This window comes from Coregonus lavaretus (assembly GCF_964263955.1).
Source record: "Coregonus lavaretus genome assembly, chromosome: 2".
In the NCBI taxonomy this organism is placed as follows: Eukaryota; Metazoa; Chordata; class Actinopteri; order Salmoniformes; family Salmonidae; genus Coregonus; species Coregonus lavaretus.
Genome location: NC_139989.1, coordinates 57476046 through 57497801, shown reverse-complemented (window position 1 = coordinate 57497801; position 21756 = coordinate 57476046). Strand labels below are relative to the sequence as shown.

Below are 21756 nucleotides of genomic sequence, written 5' to 3'. Positions count from 1 at the left end.
CTTTGTGTAGACTATAGTCTGTTCTCACAAGGGAAACATAACCACTCCTCCCTCCTCCTTCCTCCGCTCCCCCACTCTCACTGCCTTCCTGTCTTCTCCTCACATCCAAATCATCTATGCTCGTTCTTTCTCCCTCTCCCCTCACAACCTCCTTCCCGTCTGCTTTTCCCTCTTTCGACTCCCTCACTTCTCCTTACTCACTCCTCTAGTGTGCCCTTGCTCTCTCTCTACCCCATCCCTCCCCCACTCTCTCTCTCTCTCTCTCTCTCTCTCTCGCTCTCTCTCTCTCTCTCTCTCTCTCTCTCTCTCTCTCTCTCTCTCTCTCTCTCTCTCTCTCTCTCTCTCTCTCTCTCTCTCTCTCTCTCTCTCTCTCTCTATCACTCTCTCTCTCTACCCCTTCCCTCTCTAAATCTCTCTTTTTCTCTCTCTCCACCCTTCTCTCTGTCTCTATCTTTCTCTCGGTTCATTCTCATTCTCTCTCAGTCACACATGCATGCAGCATCTCCCCTCTCCACTTACTTTCACTCTCAACTCTCCTCCTCCTCTCTCCCTCTGTCACAAACACATATCACCTCTCTCATCTTCCTGTCTGTGTCGTCTGTGTCTCAACCTCTGTCTCTCTCACACACACTTACAGCCTCTTCTCCCCTCTCTTTCTCTCTCTCTCTTCTTCTCTCTCTCACTCAGACACGCACAAACGCTTGCTCAACACCCGCTCTAACACACACCACACACTCATGCCGACTGGCACCCAAGGACAGAGCACCCACTCTCTCCCTCCCTCTCTAGTTCTCTCTCTCTCTCCCTCTCCCTCTCTCCCTCCCTCTCTCTATCTCTCTCCCTCTTTCTCCCTCTCTCTCCCTCTCTCTGTCTCAGTCCTGCTGCCAGGCTGCTGAGTCTGGGTCTGTGAGAGTGTGTGTGTGTGTTTCTGGGCTTTCCTGACGCCGAGCCGAGCTGAGCTCACACACTCCCAGCTCACTCCTGAGCATCTGAGGACGAGGACCAGGAGGAAGAGGAGGGCCATGGAGCACAGCCACATCTTCACCCTCTTGCCCCCCCCCAATAGCAGTGCCTGGAGCCCGGGGCAGCAGCCGGCCGACACTCCCCAGGGTTGCCCTCTCGGACCACTGCCCGTCATCTACTACAGTGCCCTGCTCTGCCTCGGCCTGCCCGGTAAGAGGGAGAGGGGGGAGAGGATGGATTAGAGAGAGAGAGCGTGTGTGTGTGTGTGGGACTGTGTGTGTGTTGTGTGTGTGTGTGTGTTTTTTGTGAATATCTGTGTTTGTTTGTGTTTGTATGACAGAGTGTGTGTTTGTTATACTCTAAGTGAGCGTGTGTGTGTTTGGTATACTCTAACTGAGTGAGTGTATGTGTTTGAAGTCTGTGTTTTGTGCTCAGCTGCTCTAGAGTCATTAATTGATATCTCACATTGACCTTGTCCTATCTGTGTGCTCGAGTGTGTGTGTGTGCATGTGCCTGTGCCAGTGTGTGTGTGTGTGAGTGTGTGTGTCCATGCCAGTGTGTGTGTGTGTGCCTGTGTGAGTGTGAGTGCGCCCACACGTCGGTCTGTTGGATCAACAGAGATAAAAAGCCAGACAAATGAAAAAAGGGATGAAACGTTATTTTCTATTTCTCAGCTCAGATTTCACCTCTTTGTAAATCTTCCGGCTTCTATTCACCCAGTGAATTACAATGACGAAGATATTGATGCATCCCAGTCATGTCTGATCCAAAGACTTATCGCAGTTCAGACCTGGCCAGATAGCTTGACTGTAATATGTATTTGGAGTAAAAAAACATTGCTGCCTAGAGAACTACTTGTCTGTGTTATAGCTTTGGGTAGACACACTTAAATGAACACACTGGACCAATAGTCTGTACTGAGACTGCTGTGGGTTTCAGGTACATAGCCTACAAGCTATGTTGTTGGGTTACTTACAGTACATCACCATCTCTGTAAAGACTTATTGGTGAGTTTAGACCCATTCCCAAGACAGATAGGACTATTTTACATGTCTGCTTCCCTACTGTGTGGTCTATGGATGGACACTTACCCAGTCTGGGCAACATGGTCTCATTAGAATGTGTCAAAATAGTGACATTTAACCACTGTTTACAGTGCATTCGGAAAGTATTCAGATCCCTTGACTTTTTCCACATTTTGTTACGTTATATCCTTATTTTAAAATTGATTAAATTGTTTTTTCCCCCCTCATCAATACTCACAATACCCCATAATGAAAAAGCAAAAACAGTTTTTTAGAAATTGTTGCAAATATCACATTTACATAAGTATTCAGACCCTTTACTCAGTACTTTGTTGAAGCACCTTTGGCAGCGAATACAGCCTCAAGCACACCTGTATTTGGGGAGTTTCTCCCATTCTTCTCTGCAGATCCTCTCAAGCTCTGTCAGAGCGTCGCTGCACAGCTATTTTCAGGTCTCTCCAGAGATGTTCGATCGGGTTCAAGTCCGGGCTCTGGCTGGACCACTCAAGGACATTCAGAGACTTGTCCCAAAGCCACTCCTGCGTTGTCTTGGCTGTGTGCTCAGGGTCGTTGTCCTGTTGGAAGGTGAACCTTCGCCCCAGTCTGAGGTCCTGAGCGTACTGGAGCAGGTTTTCATCAAGGATCTCTATGTACTTTGCTCCGTTCATCTTTCCCTCGATCCTGACTAGTCTCCCAGTCCCTGCCGCTGAAAAACATCCCCACAGCATGATGCTGCCACCACCATGCTTCACCGTAGGGATGGTGCCAGGTTTCCTCCAGACGTGACACTTGGCATTCAGGCCAAAGAGTTCAAACTTGGTTTCATCAGATCAGAGAATCTTGTTTCTCATGGTCTGAGAGTCCTTTAGGTGCCTTTTGGCAAACTCCAAGTGCGCTGTCATGTGCCTTTTACTGAGGACTGGCCTCCTTCTGGCCACTTTTCATAAAGGCCTGATTGGTGGAGTGCTGCAGAGATGGTTGTCCTTCTGGAAGGTTCTGCCATCTCCACAGAGGAACTCTAGAGCTCTGTCAGAGTGACCAAGGCCCTTTCCCCCAGATTGCTCAGTTTGGCCGGGCGACCAGCTCTAGGAAGAGTCTTGGTGGTTCCAAACTTCTTCCATTTAAGAATGATGGAGGCCACTGTGTTCTTGGGGACCTTCAATGCTGCAGACATTTTTGGTACCCTTCCCCAGATCTGTGCCTCGACACAATCCTGTCTCTGAGCTCTACGGACAATTCCTTCGACCTCATGGCTTGGTTTTTGCTCTGACATGCACTGTCAACCTTATATAGACAGGTATGTGCCTTTCCAAATCATGTCCAATCAATTTAATTTACCACAGGTGGACTCCCAACAAGTTTTAGAACAGGATGGAAACAGGATGCACCTGAGCTCAATTTTGATTCTCATAGCAAAGGGTCTGAATACTTATGTAAATAAGGTATTTCTGTTTTTTATTTTTAATACATTTGCAAAATTTCTAAAACCCAGTTTTTGCTTGATCATTATGGGGTATTGTGTGTAGATTGATGAGGAACATTTTTAATTTAATCCATTTTAGAATAAGGCTGTAACGTAACAAAATGTGGAAAAAGTAAAGGGGGCTGAATACTTTCCGAATGCACTGTATATGTCACATAGTACCTCTGGTCTGGTTCTATGTGTTGTGGCGGCTAGAGAGCGAGAGGGAGAGAGAGGCTAGGGGTCAGGACAAATGCTGATGTCCAATCTATGATTAAAGTCTATGTTCTGCCCTTGAGGCTATAGCAGATATATTCACTATGCTTTAGCTCCAGACCAGAACTTCACGTCAATTTGTTTCAAGAGGGAAAAAATATGTTAACCCTCAATTCTAATGCTATTACCCTACGTTCTTTAATGTATTATTTTCCAGTTTTATTTTCAACCCTCTATTTTACATTGTATGTTTTAAATGCGTCCACTAAAAGAGGTTATTGCACTCAGTGTTAGTTTTAAGTAGAGTGTGGAGTGAATTGACTGGCCCTCATTCTGAACAGTAATACTGTTATATCTGTGTTTGATAAGAGTTTCATAAGGGATGTCCTACTTTCTATTACAATGGATCAGGAGTAAGAGATTTCAAGATGTATACTCTGTTCTCAATAAGGGAATCTGCAATTTAAAGTAATAGTAGTGCTTTGTATGCCAAACTACCAGAGAATAATACCATCAAAATGTTTCCTGCGCGTCGCCTGCTCTCTTGAAGAAAGAAAGCCCCTTTTACCTCCTCAGGCTAAATGTTTCTGTTGGAAGGTAAATCTATGCTATAGTAGCTGACCACAATAAATTATGTTTGCAGCTCTGCATGCTGAATCCTTAGGGTTGGACTGAGTTTGAATCTGCTGATTTTTAATGGTTGATTTCCACTACAGTAGTTTTGCTGACATATTGTTCCACCTGACCTGGACTGATAGCTTGACTGTAATGTTAATTTGGAGTAATAGGATTGCTGCCTAGATACCTATTTGTCTGTGATATAGCTTGGGGTTAGTCACACTCCCACTGGACGCAGACTTCAATTCAACGTCTATTCCACGTTGGTTCAACGTCATTTAGTTGAAATGACATGGAAACTGTTGATTCAACCAGTGTGTGCCCAGTGGGATGTAATTAACACACTGTGCCATTAGTCTGTTCTGAGACTGCTGTGGACTTTGGGTACGTATATAAATAATCTTGTCTTTAGGTTACTTACAGTGACCTCGATGTAGATGAAAGAAAGACATAAAGAGAGAGAGAGAGAGTGACAGAACAACAAGAGAGAGGGATGGTTCGATTTGAAGATGGAGGTAGAGAGAGTGGATGATGAGAGGTTGTGAGAAAGAGAATTTCTGGGACAAAGAGAAGACATGTTGAGAAAAGGATGTGCAAGAGACTTGAGGATGAAGTGTGAAACTGAGAATGAGAGCGATATCGAAGAAGAAGTGTAAATAGAGAGAAAGATCAGGAGAGAAAGAGAGGTGAGAAGGGAGAGAGAGGTAGATCAGGAGAGAGAGGTGAAGAGGCAGAAAAGGAGAGAGAGAAAGAGAAAGAGATATGAAGGAGAGAGGTGAAGAGGGAGGGAAAGAGAGAGAAAGGGCTGAAGAGGGAGAGAGAGAACGACAGAGCGAGAGAGGTGTACATAAAGAGCTAAAAGAGAGAAGTGAGGCTCAGTTGGTAGAGCATGGTGCTCACAATGCCAGGGTTGTGGGTTCAATTCCCACGTGGGACCTGTACATAAAAAAGAGCGTCTGCTAAATGACAAAAATGTCAATGTAAAAAAAATTGATAGAGAAATCAGAAGAGAAAGAGAAAGGTGAAGAGAGAGAACGAGGGAGAGAGATTAATAACAGCGGAGTCGGTGAAGTGGCACCCTGAGACCTGTGTGAGGAAGCCAGACGCGGAGCTATGACGAATTGCCACCTTTTTAATTAATCGCTCACCCGCTCTTAACGGGTGCTCTCTCTCTGCCTCACGAGGCTGATGTACTATGGGAACAAAACCAGCGTGTTCAGGCTGTCGTGTTCAGGCAACAGCAAACATCACAGCACCCTACAGTACCTCAACACTGGGCCGGGGATGTGTTATAGTCTGTGTCTATGCTTATGTGTGAGGCTGACTAACAGGAAATTCACTTTGCTGTTGTTGTATTGAAGTATGGTTTGTAGCCTAGGCAAAGCAAAGAAGCACAAGCATAATTTTTGGTATTGGTTGTGTTACAGCATAGGTAGGTGTCATCAAAATGATTGAGGACTTTTATATGGTGGTTGTGGAAATGAAATAATGTCTTCTTATACCGTAGATAGTTTGACCGTCTCTTCTGCATGCTATTGAGAGGACATCATTTTTTAGGGATTCTTGCATATGGTTGGTGTTACCTAGCCTGGCTAGACCACACAAAAGCACAATGTTCAGTCCTGGTGTAGCCAGGCTAGGTCATACCATGAGGAATATCTGAAACAGTGTTCAGTCATGGAGTAGCCAGGCTAGGTCATACCATGAGGAATATCTGAAACAGTGTTCAGTCATGGAGTAGCCAGGCTAGGTCATACCATGAGGAATATCTGAAATAGTGCTACACTAGGTCATACAGCTATACACTCTTAGAAGAAAGGGTTCCAAAAGGGTTCTTCAGCTGTCCCCATAGGAGAACTCATTTTGGTTACAGGTACAACCCTTTTTGGTTCCAGCTACAACCCTTTTTGGTTACATGTAGAACCCTCTGTAGAAAAGGTTCTACATGGAACCCAAAAGGGTTCTACCTGCAACCAAAAAGTGTTCCAAAAAGTGTTCTCATATGGGGACAGCGGGTGAACCCTTTAAGGTTCTAGATAGCACTTTTAAAAAAAGAATGTATGCATGCACCATTGCACCTGTGCTACTGCTGTTGCTCCCCCGATGCCGATAACTCTCTGTACCTTTTTATTATCAACCAATTTACCAACGTCTCACCAGGGAGCAGCTCCTGTACTTACTGTTAACAGTCCTGATGCATGTGTGTAGTCACTAGATAGGTTGCCTACAGTCTTGGTGTATGCATACTGTGTGTAGTCACTAGATAGGTTGCCTACAGTCTTGGTGTATGCATACTGTGTGTAGTCACTAGATAGGTTGCGTACAGTCTTGGTGTATGCATACTGTATGTAGTCACTAGGGAGTTTGGTGCACGTGCTGGGAGCAATGTTAAGACCTCTCTTCAAGGCTCTCGAAGCTTCTCTCCTCTCAGACTCTGTGTGTAATTCAGAGTGAAGGTCAGGAGGATAAAGCACTAATGACCTCTCTAACTGGGGACTCCAGTGGGCCGGTGTCAGCCCAGTGTCAGCCCGGTGTTTGTAGGGGTTACAGAAGAGTGGGATAGAGGAGTGGAGGGTGAAGACAGGAGGTGGAGAGGAGAGGAGGGGATGATTGTAAAAGGGATAGTGAGGGGTTTATAGGTTTAGTGGTGGTGACAGGTGGTTTAGATGTGGAGTAGAAAGGGAGGGATGGAAGGAGGAAAGGAGGGAAAGAAGGAGAGAAGGGAAGGGTTGTTAAAGAGATGTTAGTCTGATGTCAGGGGAGGATGGAAGGAGACAGGAGGATAGGATGGAGGAGAGAGAGATGAGGATATGATGGAGGGAGAGAGAGGAGGATAGGATGGAGGGAGAGAGGAGGATAGGATGGAGGGAGAGAGAGGAGGATAGGATGGAGGGAGAGAGGAGGATAGGATGGAGGGAGAGAGAGGAGGAGAGGATGGAGGGAGAGAGGAGGATAGGATGGAGGGAGAGATAGGAGGATAGGATGGAGGAGAGAGAGAGGAGGATAGGATGGAGGGAGAGAGAGATGAGGATAGGATGGAGGGATAGAGAGGAGGATAGGATGGAGGGAGAGAGGAGGATAGGATGGAGGAGAGAGAGAGGAGTATAGGATGGAGGGAGAGAGAGGAGGATAGGATGGAGGGAGAGAGAGAGGAGGATAGGATGGAGGGAGAGAGAGGAGGATAGGAGGGAGAGAGGAGGATAGGATGGAGGGAGAGAGAAGGATAGGATGGAGGGAGAGAGAGAGGAGGATAGGATGGAGGGAGAGAGAGGAGGATAGGATGGAGGGAGAGAGAGGAGGATAGGATGGAGGGAGAGAGAGAGGAGGATATGATGGAGGGAGAGAGATGAGGATAGGATGGAGGGAGAGAGAGATGAGGATAGGATGGAGGGAGAGAGGAGGATAGGATGGAGGGATAGAGAGGAGGATAGGATGGAGGGAGAGAGGAGGATAGGATGGAGGGAGAGAGCAGGATAGGATGGAGGAAGAGAAGATAGGATGGAGGGAAGCGACGGTCATACCGGAGGCTGAGTGAAGGGAAGGGGAAGTGACAGTAGGGAGGGAGAAGATTCTCTTGTGTACTGCTGAAATGGAGGGAAGGACGGAAGGAGGAGGGAAGGAGGATGTAGGGACAGGAGTTGACAGAGGAAAGGGACAGCAGTTGACAGAGGAAAGGGACAGGAGTTGATAGAGGGAAGGGACAGCAGTTGACAGAGGAAAGGGACAGGAGTTGACAGAGGGAAGGGACAGCAGTTGACAGAGGGAAGGGACAGGAGTTGACAGAGGGAAGGGACAGGCGTTGACAGAGGGAAGGGACAGGCGTTGACAGAGGGAAGGGACAGGCGTTGACAGAGAGAAGGGACAGCAGTTGACAGAGGGAAGGGACAGGCGTTGACAGAGGGAAGGGACAGGCGTTGACAGAGGGAAGGGACAGGCGTTGACAGAGGGAAGGGACAGGCGTTGACAGAGGGAAGGGACAGGCGTTGACAGAGGGAAGGGACAGGCGTTGACAGAGGGAAGGGACAGGCGTTGACAGAGGGAAGGGACAGGCGTTGACAGAGGGAAGGGACAGGCGTTGACAGAGGGAAGGGACAGGAGTTGACAGAGGGAAGGGACAGTGGCTTTGGGGAAAGTCTCAGGAAGGGAGGGAAAGAGGAGGATGCGCTCATCCTCCTAAAGTGAGGCATCGTCTGGGGAAATGATGGTGGGAGGAAGATGAGGAGGAAAAGACGAGTGTTATATCCACCAGGCAGCGGCCTGTCAGGGAGGAGATGAGCCAGAGAGGACAGGGAAGGAGAGAGGAGGGAGGGGGGAGAGAGGGAAGAGAGAGGGAAGAGAGAGGAGGGAGGGGGGAGAGAGGGAAGAGAGAGGGAGGGCGAGAGATGGGAAAATAAAGGGTGTTTTAAAAGCTGTTGACACAGTGACAGTTCTGACTGGTGTTGAAAGTGGATCCGTTACCCACATAAAAACCAACTTGGCAGTGTTAAGTTGTGAGAAAACACTGGGAAAGGTGTACAGTATCCTTATGGCTCGCTCAATACAGAACAGCACTGTTTAAAGGAGGACTTAGAACCAATCATTAGGTAATTATGGTAAAGTTGTCAGGAACTTACATGAATCTCCCAATCTGCCGGCCATACCCCTCCTCTCATCCTACTCCTCCCCTTATTATACTCTCTTTACATCCTCCCTCTTCCTCCCTCTTCTTGTTGTTTACTTCCTGGTCTCTCCCTCATCCTCCCTCTCTGGTTCTGTCATCTCCTATCCAACTTCTTGGTCTCTCCCCTGTCCACTCCCTCTCCCTCTCCCTCTCTCTCTCTCTCTATCCCTCTTTCTTTTTCTCTCTTTCTCCCCCCCTTTCTCCCTCTCTCTCTCTCTCTCTCTCTCTCTCTCTCTCTCTCTCTCTCTCTCTCTCTCTCTCTCTCTCTCTCTCTCTCTCTCTCTCTCTCTCTCTCTCTCTCTCTCTCTCTCTTTGTCTCTCAATTCAATTCAATTCAATTCAATTCAATAGACTTTATTGACATGGCAAGTAAAATTACTTACATTGTCAAAGTATAGATATAACAAAAATGGTGGGACCAACAGCAATAATAGTAATAGTAGTAGTGGAAATGGGATTACCATTAACAGCAACTACAACAACAATATTAATGAGAATAACAATACATTAAAGCAATAGTAATCGACCAATCTCAACATGACTGAGAAGACACATTACATGGTATGAAAGCCAAAACAAAACAGGAAATATTGTTGACATTACATTACACTTTTCACTGGCTGTCCCTCGGGTTGTGGCAGGAGGACACATATTTGGCTGCCAAAATTGCACATTTTGGCTTTTCACCCAATAAATATTGGATTTTTTATTCCTCTTTTATAGTTTCAAATTCTTTGTACTGAATGATAATTTTGGGAAAGAAAGATTCTCTTAGGTCTGAGTATTTGTCACAGTTTAATAGGAAATGCAGCTCTGTCTCTACCTCTCCCCAGGGGCAGAGTAAGCACAGCCTGTCCTCTCTGGGCAGCCAGGTTTGCCTGTGACGACCGGTCTCTATAGCCAGACTGTGCTCACTGAGTCTGTACCTAGTCATTGTTTTCCTCAGTTTTCTATCAGTCACAGTGGTCAGATAGTCTGCCACCATGTACTGTCTGTTTAGAGCCAAATAGCATTGACGTTTACTTTGATTTTCTGTGGTGTCTTTCCAATAGGTGATGTATTTTTATTTTTGCTTTGTGATGATTTGGTTGGGCCAGATTTTCTGAGTGCTGTCTTGAGGCTCTATGAGGTTGGTTTTGGTTAGTGAACTGAGCCTCAGAACCAGCTGGCTGAGGGGACTCTTCTCTTGTTTCATCTCTTGACATAGTAGAGCTGTGTGATGGAATGTTTTGGGGTCAGTTGTTTTTAGATGGTTGTAAAATTTGATGGCTCTTTTTTCTATTCGAATAAGGAGGGGGTATTGGCCCAATTCTGCTCTATTTGGAGTTTTTCTTTGCACTTGCAATACAGTCTTGCAAAACTCTGCATGCAGTATTTCAATTGGATGTTTGTCCCATTTGGTAAATTCAATATTAGAGAGCGGACCCCATACTTCGCTGCCATATAGAGCAATTGGTTCTATAACTGATTGGACATTTTTGAGCCAGATTCTAATTGGAATTTCGATTTTAATATTCCTTTTAATGGCATAGAATGCTCTTCTTGCTTTGTCTCTCAGCTCAGTCACAGCCATGTGAAAGCTACCTGTGTTGCTGATATTTAGTCCTAGATACGTGTCATTTTTGGTGTGTTCTAATAGAACTGTGTCCAAATAGAATTTATATTTGTCATCCTGATTTCCGGACCTTTTTTGGAATATCATTATATTTGTTTTTTTTGGTCCTCTGTAGCTCAATTGGTAGAGCATGGCGCTTGTAATGCCAGGGTAGTGGGTTCGATCCCCGGGACCATCCATACGTAAAAATGTATGCACACATGACTGACTGTAAGTCGCTTTCGATAAAAGCGTCTGCTATATGGCATATTATTATTAGATTATTATTTTAGATTAATTAAGAGCCCAGGTCTGACTGAACATGTGCAGATGATCTAGATGCTGCTGTAACCCCTCCTTAGTGGGAGACAGTAGTACCAGGTCATCTGCGTACAGCAGACACTTGATTCTAGTGTTGTGTAGGGTGAGAACAGGTGCTGCCGATTCTTCTAATGTTTTTGCCAATTCATTAATGTAGATGTTAAATAGTGTTGGACTTGGGCAGCCCTATTTCACTCCACGTCCCTGAGAGAAGAAGTCTGTTTGCTTGTTGCCGATTTTAATCGCACATTTGTTTTCCTTCCAATACCACTTTTTATTAGTTTGTAAAAAAGACCTTCGTGCCAAATTGAATCAAATGCTTTCTTGAAGTCTACAAAACACGAGTAGATTTTGCCTTTGTTTTGGTTTACTTGTTTATCAATTAGAGTGTGGAGGGTGTAAATGTGGTCTGTTGCACAATCATTTTTTACAAATCCAATCTGGCTTCTGCTTAGGACGTTGTGTTCATCAAGGAAATTATGTAGTCTGCTGTTTATGATACTGCAGAGAATTTTCCCCAAGTTGCTGTTGACGCAAATTCCTCTGTAATTATTTGGGTCAAATTTGTCTCCATTTTTATAAATTGGTGTGATCAATCCTCTCTTTCTCTCTCTTTCTCCCCTCATCTCCAGGTTGCTATATAGCTTCTATAGACAGTGAGAGCAGAGCAGGAGTTGAACAACAAGGTTTGGTTCAATAGACTGTGTGATCTGAGGAATCGAAAGGTCTCATCAGGCAGTAGCACAACACTGCAGTGTCATCAATAACATTACCTACAAACCTGGCCTGACCTCTATTTCTCGCTCTATCTATATATTCTCTCTTATTTACTTTCTCTCTGTTTCTCTATCTCTACAATTATCCTTAGCTTCTTTCTACTATTCTCTCTCTTTTCTCACTCTCTCTGCCTCTATTCCCACCCTCCCTCTCTTTTTCTCTCTGACTATCCTAGTCCTCTCTCTCTCTCTCTCTCTCTCTCTCTCTCTCTCTCTCTCTCTCTCTCTCTCTCTCTCTCTCTCTCTCTCTCTCTCTCTCTCTCTCTTTCTAGTTTACACTCTCTATTTTTCATTCAGCATCTCTAACTGTCTTCACGCTCTCTCTCCTACTCTAAAATGTTTATATTCTCCCCCTCCATATCTCCCTTTACGAATGTATTGATCTATGAAAGCACACAACAGTGTATGGTTAAGTGTTAGTTCACATGAGATAAGATAAATAAATAAATAAACTCTGTCTTTGTAGAGAGGGTACAAAGAATATTCTTAGAAAAAGGGTTGTATCTGGAACCAAAAAATGTTTATTCTATAGGGACAGCCGAAGAACCGCAGAACCCTTTATGGTTCTAGGTAGCCCCTTTCTTTCTAAGTGTATAGCCAAGATTGGATCGTAGATGTACAACTTAAATAGTGTGAATGGATTGGTAGCTCGGTCTAATCAGACTCTTTGAGAAGACAAAAGGGCAAATGTTTGTCATAAGGTACAAAGTGAGTGTGACCTTTGAAACTGCCTTTTGATATTTCAACCAGGCCTCCCTTTTCCTCCCCCTCCCATACCTTCTCCATCACTACCTCTCTTTTTCATTCACGCCTTCTCTCTCTCCATTTAACTCTCTCCGCCTCTCCTCTCCCCTTCGCTCTCAATCAACCTCTCACCAAACCTTTCCCTACCTGATCTTAGACTCCTTCAACTTTCTCTCGTACTTTCTTTCTAACCTTCTCTCTATTTTGCCCCTCCCCCTGTCTCTATCGTTCTCTATTTATCACTATCTACTTCCTATTTCTCTCTCTCCCTCTCTTATTTCTCCCTCTCTCCTCCTCTATTTCTCTCTCTCTCTCTCTCTCTCTCTCTCTCTTTCTCTCTCTCTCTCTCTCTCTCTCTCTCTCTCTCTCTCTCTCTCTCTCCCTCTCCTTCTCTCTCTCCCTCTCCTTCTCACTCTCTCTCTCCTTCTCTCTCTCTCTCTCTCAATCTTTCTCTCTCTCTCACTCTCTCTCTCACAACACGTCCACGAGACTGATTAAGCTGACTCCCTCAGATATGCAGCCTGAGTCCAACTTCAATTTCCTCATCCCCCGAAAAACATAATTGCATGTCTTTTCTCTCATTTAATTTCTCTTCTTTTCATCGTTCCGTTTTTCTGTATAGTAATACCAGGCCCGGGGTGTAGATTGTGGCATCTGTCTGACGGAAGACTCTGCATGAAATAGGGTGCTATTTGGGACACAGTCATAGTGTCGCAGCACCTAATGTGTTTACCTCTTCTTTCTATGGGGTTAAACTGTGCCTCTCCTCTCTTCTCCTCCACCGGAGCAAGGGGGCTTGTTTCTACACCTCCTTTTTTAGGGGGGATGACTCAGCGTCATTACACACCTCGGGGAGCACGATGTGTCTCAGTGTGTGTGTGTGCATGTCAGTGTGTGCATCAATGTATGTGTGTGTATTAGAGCGTGTGTGTCGTCCCCCCCCCCCCCACAACAATGTCATTGGCCTCGACCCCTGTTATATTGGAGAAGTAGCAGAGTAAAGAGACGCACAAAAACACATGGCAACAGACCCCATTCTCTCTCTCTCTCTCTCTCTCTCTCTCTCTCTCTCTCTCTCTCTCTCTCTCCCTCCCCACAGGTCATTCTGCCCTCCTCCTCTCCAGCCTATTCCTCCTAGCGTCATGGTTACACATCAGGGGAGATGGGAGAGAGGGGGGCAGAGGGGGGGAGAGAGAGAGAGGCAATTGTACTTTAGATTTTTTGCCAATGTTATACCAATAAAGCTATTTAAATATTAATTTGAGAGAGAGAGAGAGAGAGAGAGAGAGCACCACAGAAAGAGACACAGTGGGAGAGAGAGAAAGAAAGCACAGGGGAATCATTTTGTGGTTGTTGTCTGTTTTATTTTCAGTCCGTCATCCTCCAGTCCTCCCCTGGTAGAGATGGGTCCCTCCTGGACCATCCGAGCTTCATGTCGAGTAGAACCAGCCTGCCTGCCTAACCCTGTTGCCCAGAACCAGCTCCACAGACACAGCTACATCCCAAATGGCACCCTATTCCCTACATAGGGAACTTATTTTGATCAGAAGTAGTGCACTATACAGGGAATAGGGTGCCATTTGGGACGCACACACAGACAGAGACAGAGAGCAGCAGTCAATTGAAATGAATGGACCGTCCAGTGGAGGCTTGCTGTGGCTAAATGGAAATGTCAAGCGCACATCGGATTCCCTTTGTCCGTCCCTTCAAGGCTCTGTCTCACTAGGGAGTGCAGAGCTTTTCACTGAATAATACCACGACCACTGAAAAACTGAATACAGAAAAACATCCCATTTCAATTCCACATATGGTCATCCCTCTTTAGAGGTGGATGGAGAAAGAGAAAGAGGGCTGGATAGAGAGAGAGAGGAAGAGAAGGAGATAGATGGAGAGGTTAGAGGATTATTATGTGAGGAATCCATTGTGTGGGATTTGCTGCGCTCTTCTAATGTCTCTCCCCAGGTGGCTCAAGGCTTAGTGACACACTTTGATACACATAAACACAAAGGAGCAGAGAGAGAAACCACCTGCTTATGCTCTCAGGTACACCTGCACAGACAGAGAGAGACAGACATTTTATACAGTACATTTACATTTTAGTCATTTAGCAGACGCTCTTATCCAGAGCGACTTACAGTTAGCGAGTGCATACATTTTCATACTGGCCCCCCGTGGGAAACGAACCCACAACCCTGCCATTGCAAGCGCCATGCTCTACCAACTGAGCTACAGTACACACACATACACAGAGTGATAGGATGAGATAGTAGAGCGAGAGACACTCACAAAGTTAACTTTTCACTCTGTAAGTGGAAAGGGACGAACAACAATCAATAGCACAATCAAGTGAAGTTCAATAACAAACCAATTGAGCTGCTAGCTGAGTGTCCGGGAGACTCAGTGGTGAGTGACCAGCAGCACACAGGATGGGATCGTCTACTGGATTATCCCGTTACACTGAGAGAGGAGAGAAAACCTGAAATGCTGCAAAGCAAACTGTTTGTGTGTGTGTCAAATAAAATAAAATTGTATTGGTCACATACACGTGTTTAGCAGATGTTATTACGGGTGAAGCGAAATGCTTGTGCTTCTAGCTCCGACAGTGCAGTAATATCTAACAAGTAATATCTAACAATTTCACAACATATACCCAATACACACAAATCTAAGTAAGGAATTAATTAAGAATATATACATAAATGGATGAGCGATGTCAGAGCGGTATGGATTAAGATACAGTAGAATAGTATAGAATACAGTATATACATATGAGATGAGTAATCCAAGATATGTAAACATTATTAAAGTGGCTAGTGTTCCATTTCTTAAAGTGGCCAGTGATTTCTAGTCTATGTCTATAGGCAGCAGCCTCTAATGTGCTAGTGATGGCTGTTTAACAGTCTGATGGCCTTGAGATAGAAGCTGTTTTTCAGTCTCTCTGTCCCAGCTTTGTTCCACCATTACCTGTCCCCGGTAATGCGTTGGGCAGACCGCACCACCCTCTGGAGAGCCTTGCGGTTGCGGGCGGTGCAGTTGCCGTACCAGGCGATGATACAGCCCGACAGGATGCTCTCAATTGTGAGGGTTGTAGGTGCCAAGCCGAATTTATTTAGCCTCCTGAGGTTGAAGAGGCTCTGTTGTGCCTTCTTCACCACACTTTCTGTGTGGGTGGTCCATTTCAGTTTGTCAGTGATGTGTACGCCAAGAAGCTTTCTACCTTCTCCACTGCGGTCGCGTCAATGTGGATAGGGGGGTGCACCCTCTGCTGTTTTCTGAAGTGCATGATCATCTCCTTTGTTTTGTTGACGTTGAGTGAGAGGTTATTTTCCTGGCACCACACTCCCAGAGCCCTCACTTCTTCCCTGTAGGCTGTCTCGTCATAGTTGGTAATCAAGCCTACTATTGTTGTGTGTGTGTGTGTGTGCGCGTAAGTGTGCCCGTGAGCCTGGGCATCTCCGCCTGCGTCTGACAAGGACATCTTTAGTCATTATCTGGAGCCTGCTTTGTCATAAGTAATCAGCTGATAGCAGAGAGGTGTGAAGTGTGATGGACCAGACTCTGAGCTGCCATCTTTAATCCAATCCCACATCTATTACCAGACAGACTGGGAGAAAGAAAGAGGGGGAGAGAGAGAGAAGGAGAGAGTGAGAGGGAGAGAGAGAGGTGGGGGGGGAGGAGAAAGAAAGAAAGATAGGCAGAGGGAGAGGAAAAGAAAGAGAGACAGAGAGAGAGGAGGCGATGGTGGCACCACAGACCCCTTTCATCTAGCTAGATGCCCTGTGACAGGTGCTAAGTGCATTGATGTCTCTGTGACATAACAATGCAAATCATTGTCAGAAATGTCATAGACAGACACACAGCAGCGTTATCTACAGCAAGAGAACAAAGAGGGATGAATGTCTTCTGGTTGCCTTCAACACACGTCATAGGAATCAGCCATTTTGGCTCTAAAGGGAAACGTGATTTAATCAACAGATTTCGCTTGGTTACAAAAGCACAGATCTTGACAGTTGTGCTTGCACATGTTTTCTTTACGCCTAAGGCTACTTCCCAAATCTCCACTTTTCTCCTAAAAGTGTACACTTTTATACTCACCATCATGAGGTACAATGCACTTTCCCCCACACCCACACATGCACACAACACATGTACTTACACATGTATACATGCATGACCATTGAACTTGTTGACACACAAGCAATCACACACATGGACACACACATACACACAGTTGGTTTGCCTGGGTAACAGCAGGCTAAATCACATAGACCCCTTTGTGTACACGTTTCTCCTACTACTGGCAGAGTGGTACTGTGATTGTCACCACCACGTCCCCCTTCTGGAAGAGGGGAGGGAGGGATGGATGGATGGAGGGAGAGAGGGAGAGAGGTAGAGAGGGAGGGGGCCGAAGTTATAGAAAACTGTCATTATCCCCCACATCTTGCTCATGAGCAATTCACCATGGCCCAGCACGACCCTTAAGAGGGAGACTGGGCGGAAATGATAGAAAACTGTGGTTGTCCCTCTATGTCCCCTGAATCATTCCCCATGCTCCAGCAAGGCCAGGAGGGAGGGATGGAAGGAGAGAGGAAAGAAGGAATGTGAGAGAGGGAGGTAGAGAGAGGAGAAAGAGGCAAATGGGGAGGGAAGGAGGAGTGAAAAGGGAGATAAAAGATGGAGGAAGAAGCAAGAGGGGGAGGAAAAGGCAGCGAAAGAGAGAGAGAGAGAGAGAGAGAGAGAGAGAGAGAGAGAGAGAGAGAGAGAGAGAGAGAGAGAGAGAGAGAGAGAGAGAGAGAGGTGGTGTCCTTGGACTGTTTATCTGGGCCAGCCGGAGCCTCAACGACTCAGCAAGGCCATGACGGTGCGCTGTCATTGTTCCCTGGTTTTGTTGTGGCGCTGTATATTATTATTTAATCGAGCTAACTAATGGACCCGAGGCAGAGGCAAGTGCCACCGTGCAACTCAGCAGGTAGAGGGGAGGAGGGAAGGATGGGCGAAGAGATGGATGGAGGGAGGGAAGGGGGGAGGAGAGGACAGAGACAGAGAGAGAGAGAGAGAGAGAGAGAGAGAGAGAGAGAGAGAGAGAGAGAGAGAGAGAGAGAGAGAGAGAGAGAGAGAGAGAGAGAGAGAGGAGACAGGATAGGAGAGGTGGAGGGAAATATTGTTACAGGAAATATTCTACTGAGCAAATTATTAGTCTTTAGAAAGGGGTTAGGGTCAGTGTTGTAGTACCCGAGTCCGGTCTCGAGACCACATATTGAGTGTCTTGGTCTTGTCTTGGTGTCTGATACATTTGTACTCGGTTTTGACTCGGTCTCGGAGAGTGAGGACTCATCATTTCTTCCAGAGACCAGCCGAGACCAGCAGAGTAAAAAACTCATAATTATCAGCTTCCATTCAGTCATAAAACCTCTTCGCCAGGCCAAATATATACAGTATTTTCTTGAAACATGAATATCTTAACAGCCTTTATATCTATTATAGACATGTTTGCGCAGTGGCGAACCTATAGGCCTTCAGTGTGTGACAGGTTTGTGATTCTGAAAGGACAGCAACTGTAATACCAGCGCACTCATGTAGGAGATTGCACTTTTTTGTAAAACACAAAGGGCCAGTGGTGTAGTGGAGGGTATATGCAGGTATAAGCCGTATACACACTTTTTTTTCAGTGGGCATTGCGTATACTCACTTCTAAATCCCTACTGATACGATTGATCAATTATGTAGTACAATAGAGAAATCATGCACAAAGTAGCCTACACAATTGCAAAGCATGTGAAATATATTCACATGCGTGCTGCACACATAGCCTAGTTTCAGTGGAATATCATCTGCAGGCAACAAGAGTGTGCAGCTCTCGACTGGTTTTGGCACGGAGCAGCTCACAGAAGAATAACATCAGTAGCCGGTAGGGTAGGAAAGACGTTTGAATTTATGATATCTACCAGTAAATGCGAACTAAGGCAACAATGGGTATGCAAAACAGATATTGAAAAAGTGTTGGTTAGTAGGCTATTTGTGATGCACAATTTTCATAATGTGCTGTTTGCAAACAGAGGCCCACCCACTGGGGAGCTAAGCCCTGACAGGTCCATACAATCAGATTGATGTGGTTTAAACATTGTTGTGGACTTAGACCATCACATTTTCGTATTTTTTCTATATAAAAAAAGTGTGATTTTGAGAGTGACAATTTGAAAAATCTATAGAAAAACTCATTTAAAAAAAGATTAGAGTATACCCACTTCTCCAGACACCACTGGGCCGATGGAAAGACAGCAGTCACACACAGCATGATGTTAAAGTTTAAGCAGTCCATAAACCTGTCACACACATGATGTTAAAGTTTAAGCAGTCCATAAACTCAGACAAAATAAGCCAGTAGGTCCCAATCATAAGAATACAAAAACACAACCATTAAGCAATTCCCAATCAAAATGTACAACTATTACTTCCAATTGCAAAAAACATTTCATGTTTAGCACACAAAGTAACCGGTGACCTAAAGTTTAAAGTGGAACTGACAGCGTTTTAACTACTTTGCGGATATGAAACAGTAATAATTGTAATAGTAATAATTTGTAGACTGGCTCTATTTCCCTCAGCATGCATTTTTTCACTATTCTGAATGTCTAAATAATCCATATGTTGTTCTGAAAAATGAACACACAAATACTGGACATTTTGAACTCTTATTATGGTGGTGATTTCTCAAAATTACAATCATAGCCTTGAATTGGACTCAATTCTGGTCTCAGTCTTGACTCGGTCGTGGACCCCTTATTTTCCTCCCGGTCTCATTCTTGACTCGGTCTCACCCCCCCTCTGGTCTCGGTCTTGACTCTGACTCAGTTTGCTCCAGTCTTGGTCTTGAATCGATCTCGCTTTAAGTGGTCTCGAACACAACACTTGTTAGGGTTATGTAAAGGGTTGTTATTTGGTTCTCTTTATGCCAGTAGAAGGAAGTGAAAATTAAACTTTGTGTAGACAGGTGCAAAAAGTGTGTGTGTGTGTGTGTGTGTGTGTGTGTGTGTGTGTGTGTGTGTATGTGTGTGTATGTATGTGTGTGTGTATGTGCATGTACACGTGTGGGTGTGTTCTATGTAGGTAGAGTGTGTGTTGTTTCTGATTGGCTGAATGAGTGTTGCTCCTTGTCAATGGCCTCCCCAGTAAAACTAACTCTCTTCCTCTCTCTTTCGTTTTCCTTTATCATAACCTGTTTTCACGCCACTTTCAATCTCAACCTCTCATCATTCTTTCTTCTCCACTTTCATGCTTTTCCTCTTATGTAATTTCCCCATCACTTTCCTCTCCTTTCTCTCTCTGTCTCCATTCATCTCCCCATATATCTGACCCTTGGTTCATACTCACCCCCCTCACATCCGTTCCTTCATCACCTCACCCCTCCCACTTCCTCCCCCTCCCTCCCTCATCTCCCCAACCTATTCCCTTGTGTTACCTTCATCACCTCACCCCTCCCACTTCCTCCCCCCCTCATCTCCCCAACCTATTCCCTTGTGTCACCTTCATCACCTCACCCCTCCCACTTCCCCCCTCATCTCCCCAACCTATTCCCTTGTGCTACCTTCATCACCTCACCCCTCCCACTTCCTCCCCCCCTCATCTCCCCAATCTATTCCCTTGTGCTACCTTCATCACCTCACCCCTCCCACTCCCCCCCCCTCATCTCCCCAACCTATTCCCTTGTGCTACCTTCATCACCTCACCCCTCACCCCTCCCACTTCCTCCCCCTCCCCCCTCATCTCCCCAACCTATTCCCTTGTGCTACCATCATCACCTCACCCCTCCCACTTCCTCCCCGCCTCATCTCCCCAACCTATTCCCTTGTGCTACCTTCATCACCTCACCCCTCCCACTTCCTCCCCCTCCCTCCCTCATCTCCCCAACCTATTTTCTTGTGTCACCCTCATAACCTTCCCCCTCATCCAGCCAACATACTCACAGTCATCATCCTCTCCCAGCTGGTGTTACGGCGTCAGAAGTCCTCCTATAACTACCTCCTGGCGCTCGCCGCCGCTGACATCCTGGTCCTCCTGCTCATCGTCTTCGTCGACTTCATATTGGAGGACTTCATTTTGGGCGCGCCCCTCCCTCCCTCCCTCAACAAGGCGGTCCAGGTCCTGGAGTTCTCCTCTATCCACACCTCGATCTGGATCACGGTCCCCTTGACCGTTGACCGTTACATTGCAGTCTGTCACCCGTTGAAGTATCATAGCGTTTCCTACCCAGCCCGCACACGGCGGGTCATCATGGGCGTCTATACGGGGTGTTTGGTGTCTGCGGCGCCTTACTACTGGTGGCCTGAGCTGTGGCATGGTTTACCTGGAGGTGGTACAGGAAGTGGAGGAGGGGGGAGTAGTAGTAGTGCTGCGCAGCATGTGCTAGTCTGGGTGCACTGCGCGACCGTTTATCTCCTCCCCTGCTCCGTCTTCTTCTCCCTCAATGCCATGATCGTCAGGAAGCTCCAGCGCCGTCGCAGCTGCTTCCGCCTCCGCGGCTACTCCACGGGCAAGACCACCGCCATCCTGCTCGCCATCACCTCCGTGTTCGCCGTCCTCTGGGCACCACGCACCGTCATGATCCTCTACCACCTGTACACGGCACCGCCGGCATCCCCAGGTCCTGCCCGCCTCCTGCACCTCCTAACCGATGTGGCGAATATGCTAGCTCTCCTCAACACCGGGGTCAACTTCTTTCTCTACTGTTTCATCAGCAAGCGTTTCCGGACCATGGCGGCCACGGTTCTCCGGACGCTGTTCCGATGCCGGAAGCAGCCACCGCCATTCTACGCTGGACACAACTTCTCTATCACCAGTAGCCCCTGGATCTCCCCAGCCAACTCCCACTGCATCAAGATGCTGGTCTACCAGTACGATAAGAACGGCAAGCCCATCTGCATCTCCTCGTGAGGGGGGAAGGGTGGAGGGTTTCCCTTACGACGACCGACCTTGATGACGACCCGGTTCTGGGACTCTTTGAGCTTTTCAAATGTCAACAGACATTTAGAGTGGAGGGCTGGAGAGGTGGAGGAGAGGAAAGGAGAGTTAGAGGAGAGGTGACGAGAGGTGGAGGAGAGGTGGAGGAGAGGAGAGGAGAGGTGGAGGAGAGAAGAGTTAGAGGAGTGTCTGAGAAGAGGAGACAGAAAGGTATGTGGTTGGTTTATGGATACGCAACAATCTATCTATCTAAAGTGAGAGAATGAATGTTCGAGAACAAGAAGAAGAAGAAAAGTCGAGAAATCAAGTAGGAATGTTGCTGAGCTCCAACAGCAGAACAGAACTCACAACCTAGCGACAGTGTTGAGAACCATCTCTCCACTCGTTCATGCGGAAAAGCAATCTAACAGACTGATCAT

The 21756-nt window shown here is 46.3% G+C and overlaps 1 protein-coding gene across 1 annotated transcript; it reads left to right on the top strand.

The window, feature by feature from the left end:
- Positions 1 to 1022: 1022 nt before the first annotated feature.
- Positions 1023 to 21310, top strand: LOC311137804 (putative G-protein coupled receptor 139; the record flags this gene model as incomplete). Its single annotated transcript, XM_084172396.1, has 2 exons — positions 1023 to 1173; positions 20331 to 21310. 2 exons carry the CDS (start codon positions 1023 to 1025, stop codon positions 21308 to 21310), a joined length of 1131 nt encoding a protein of 376 aa, XP_084028522.1.
- Positions 21311 to 21756: the final 446 nt, after the last annotated feature.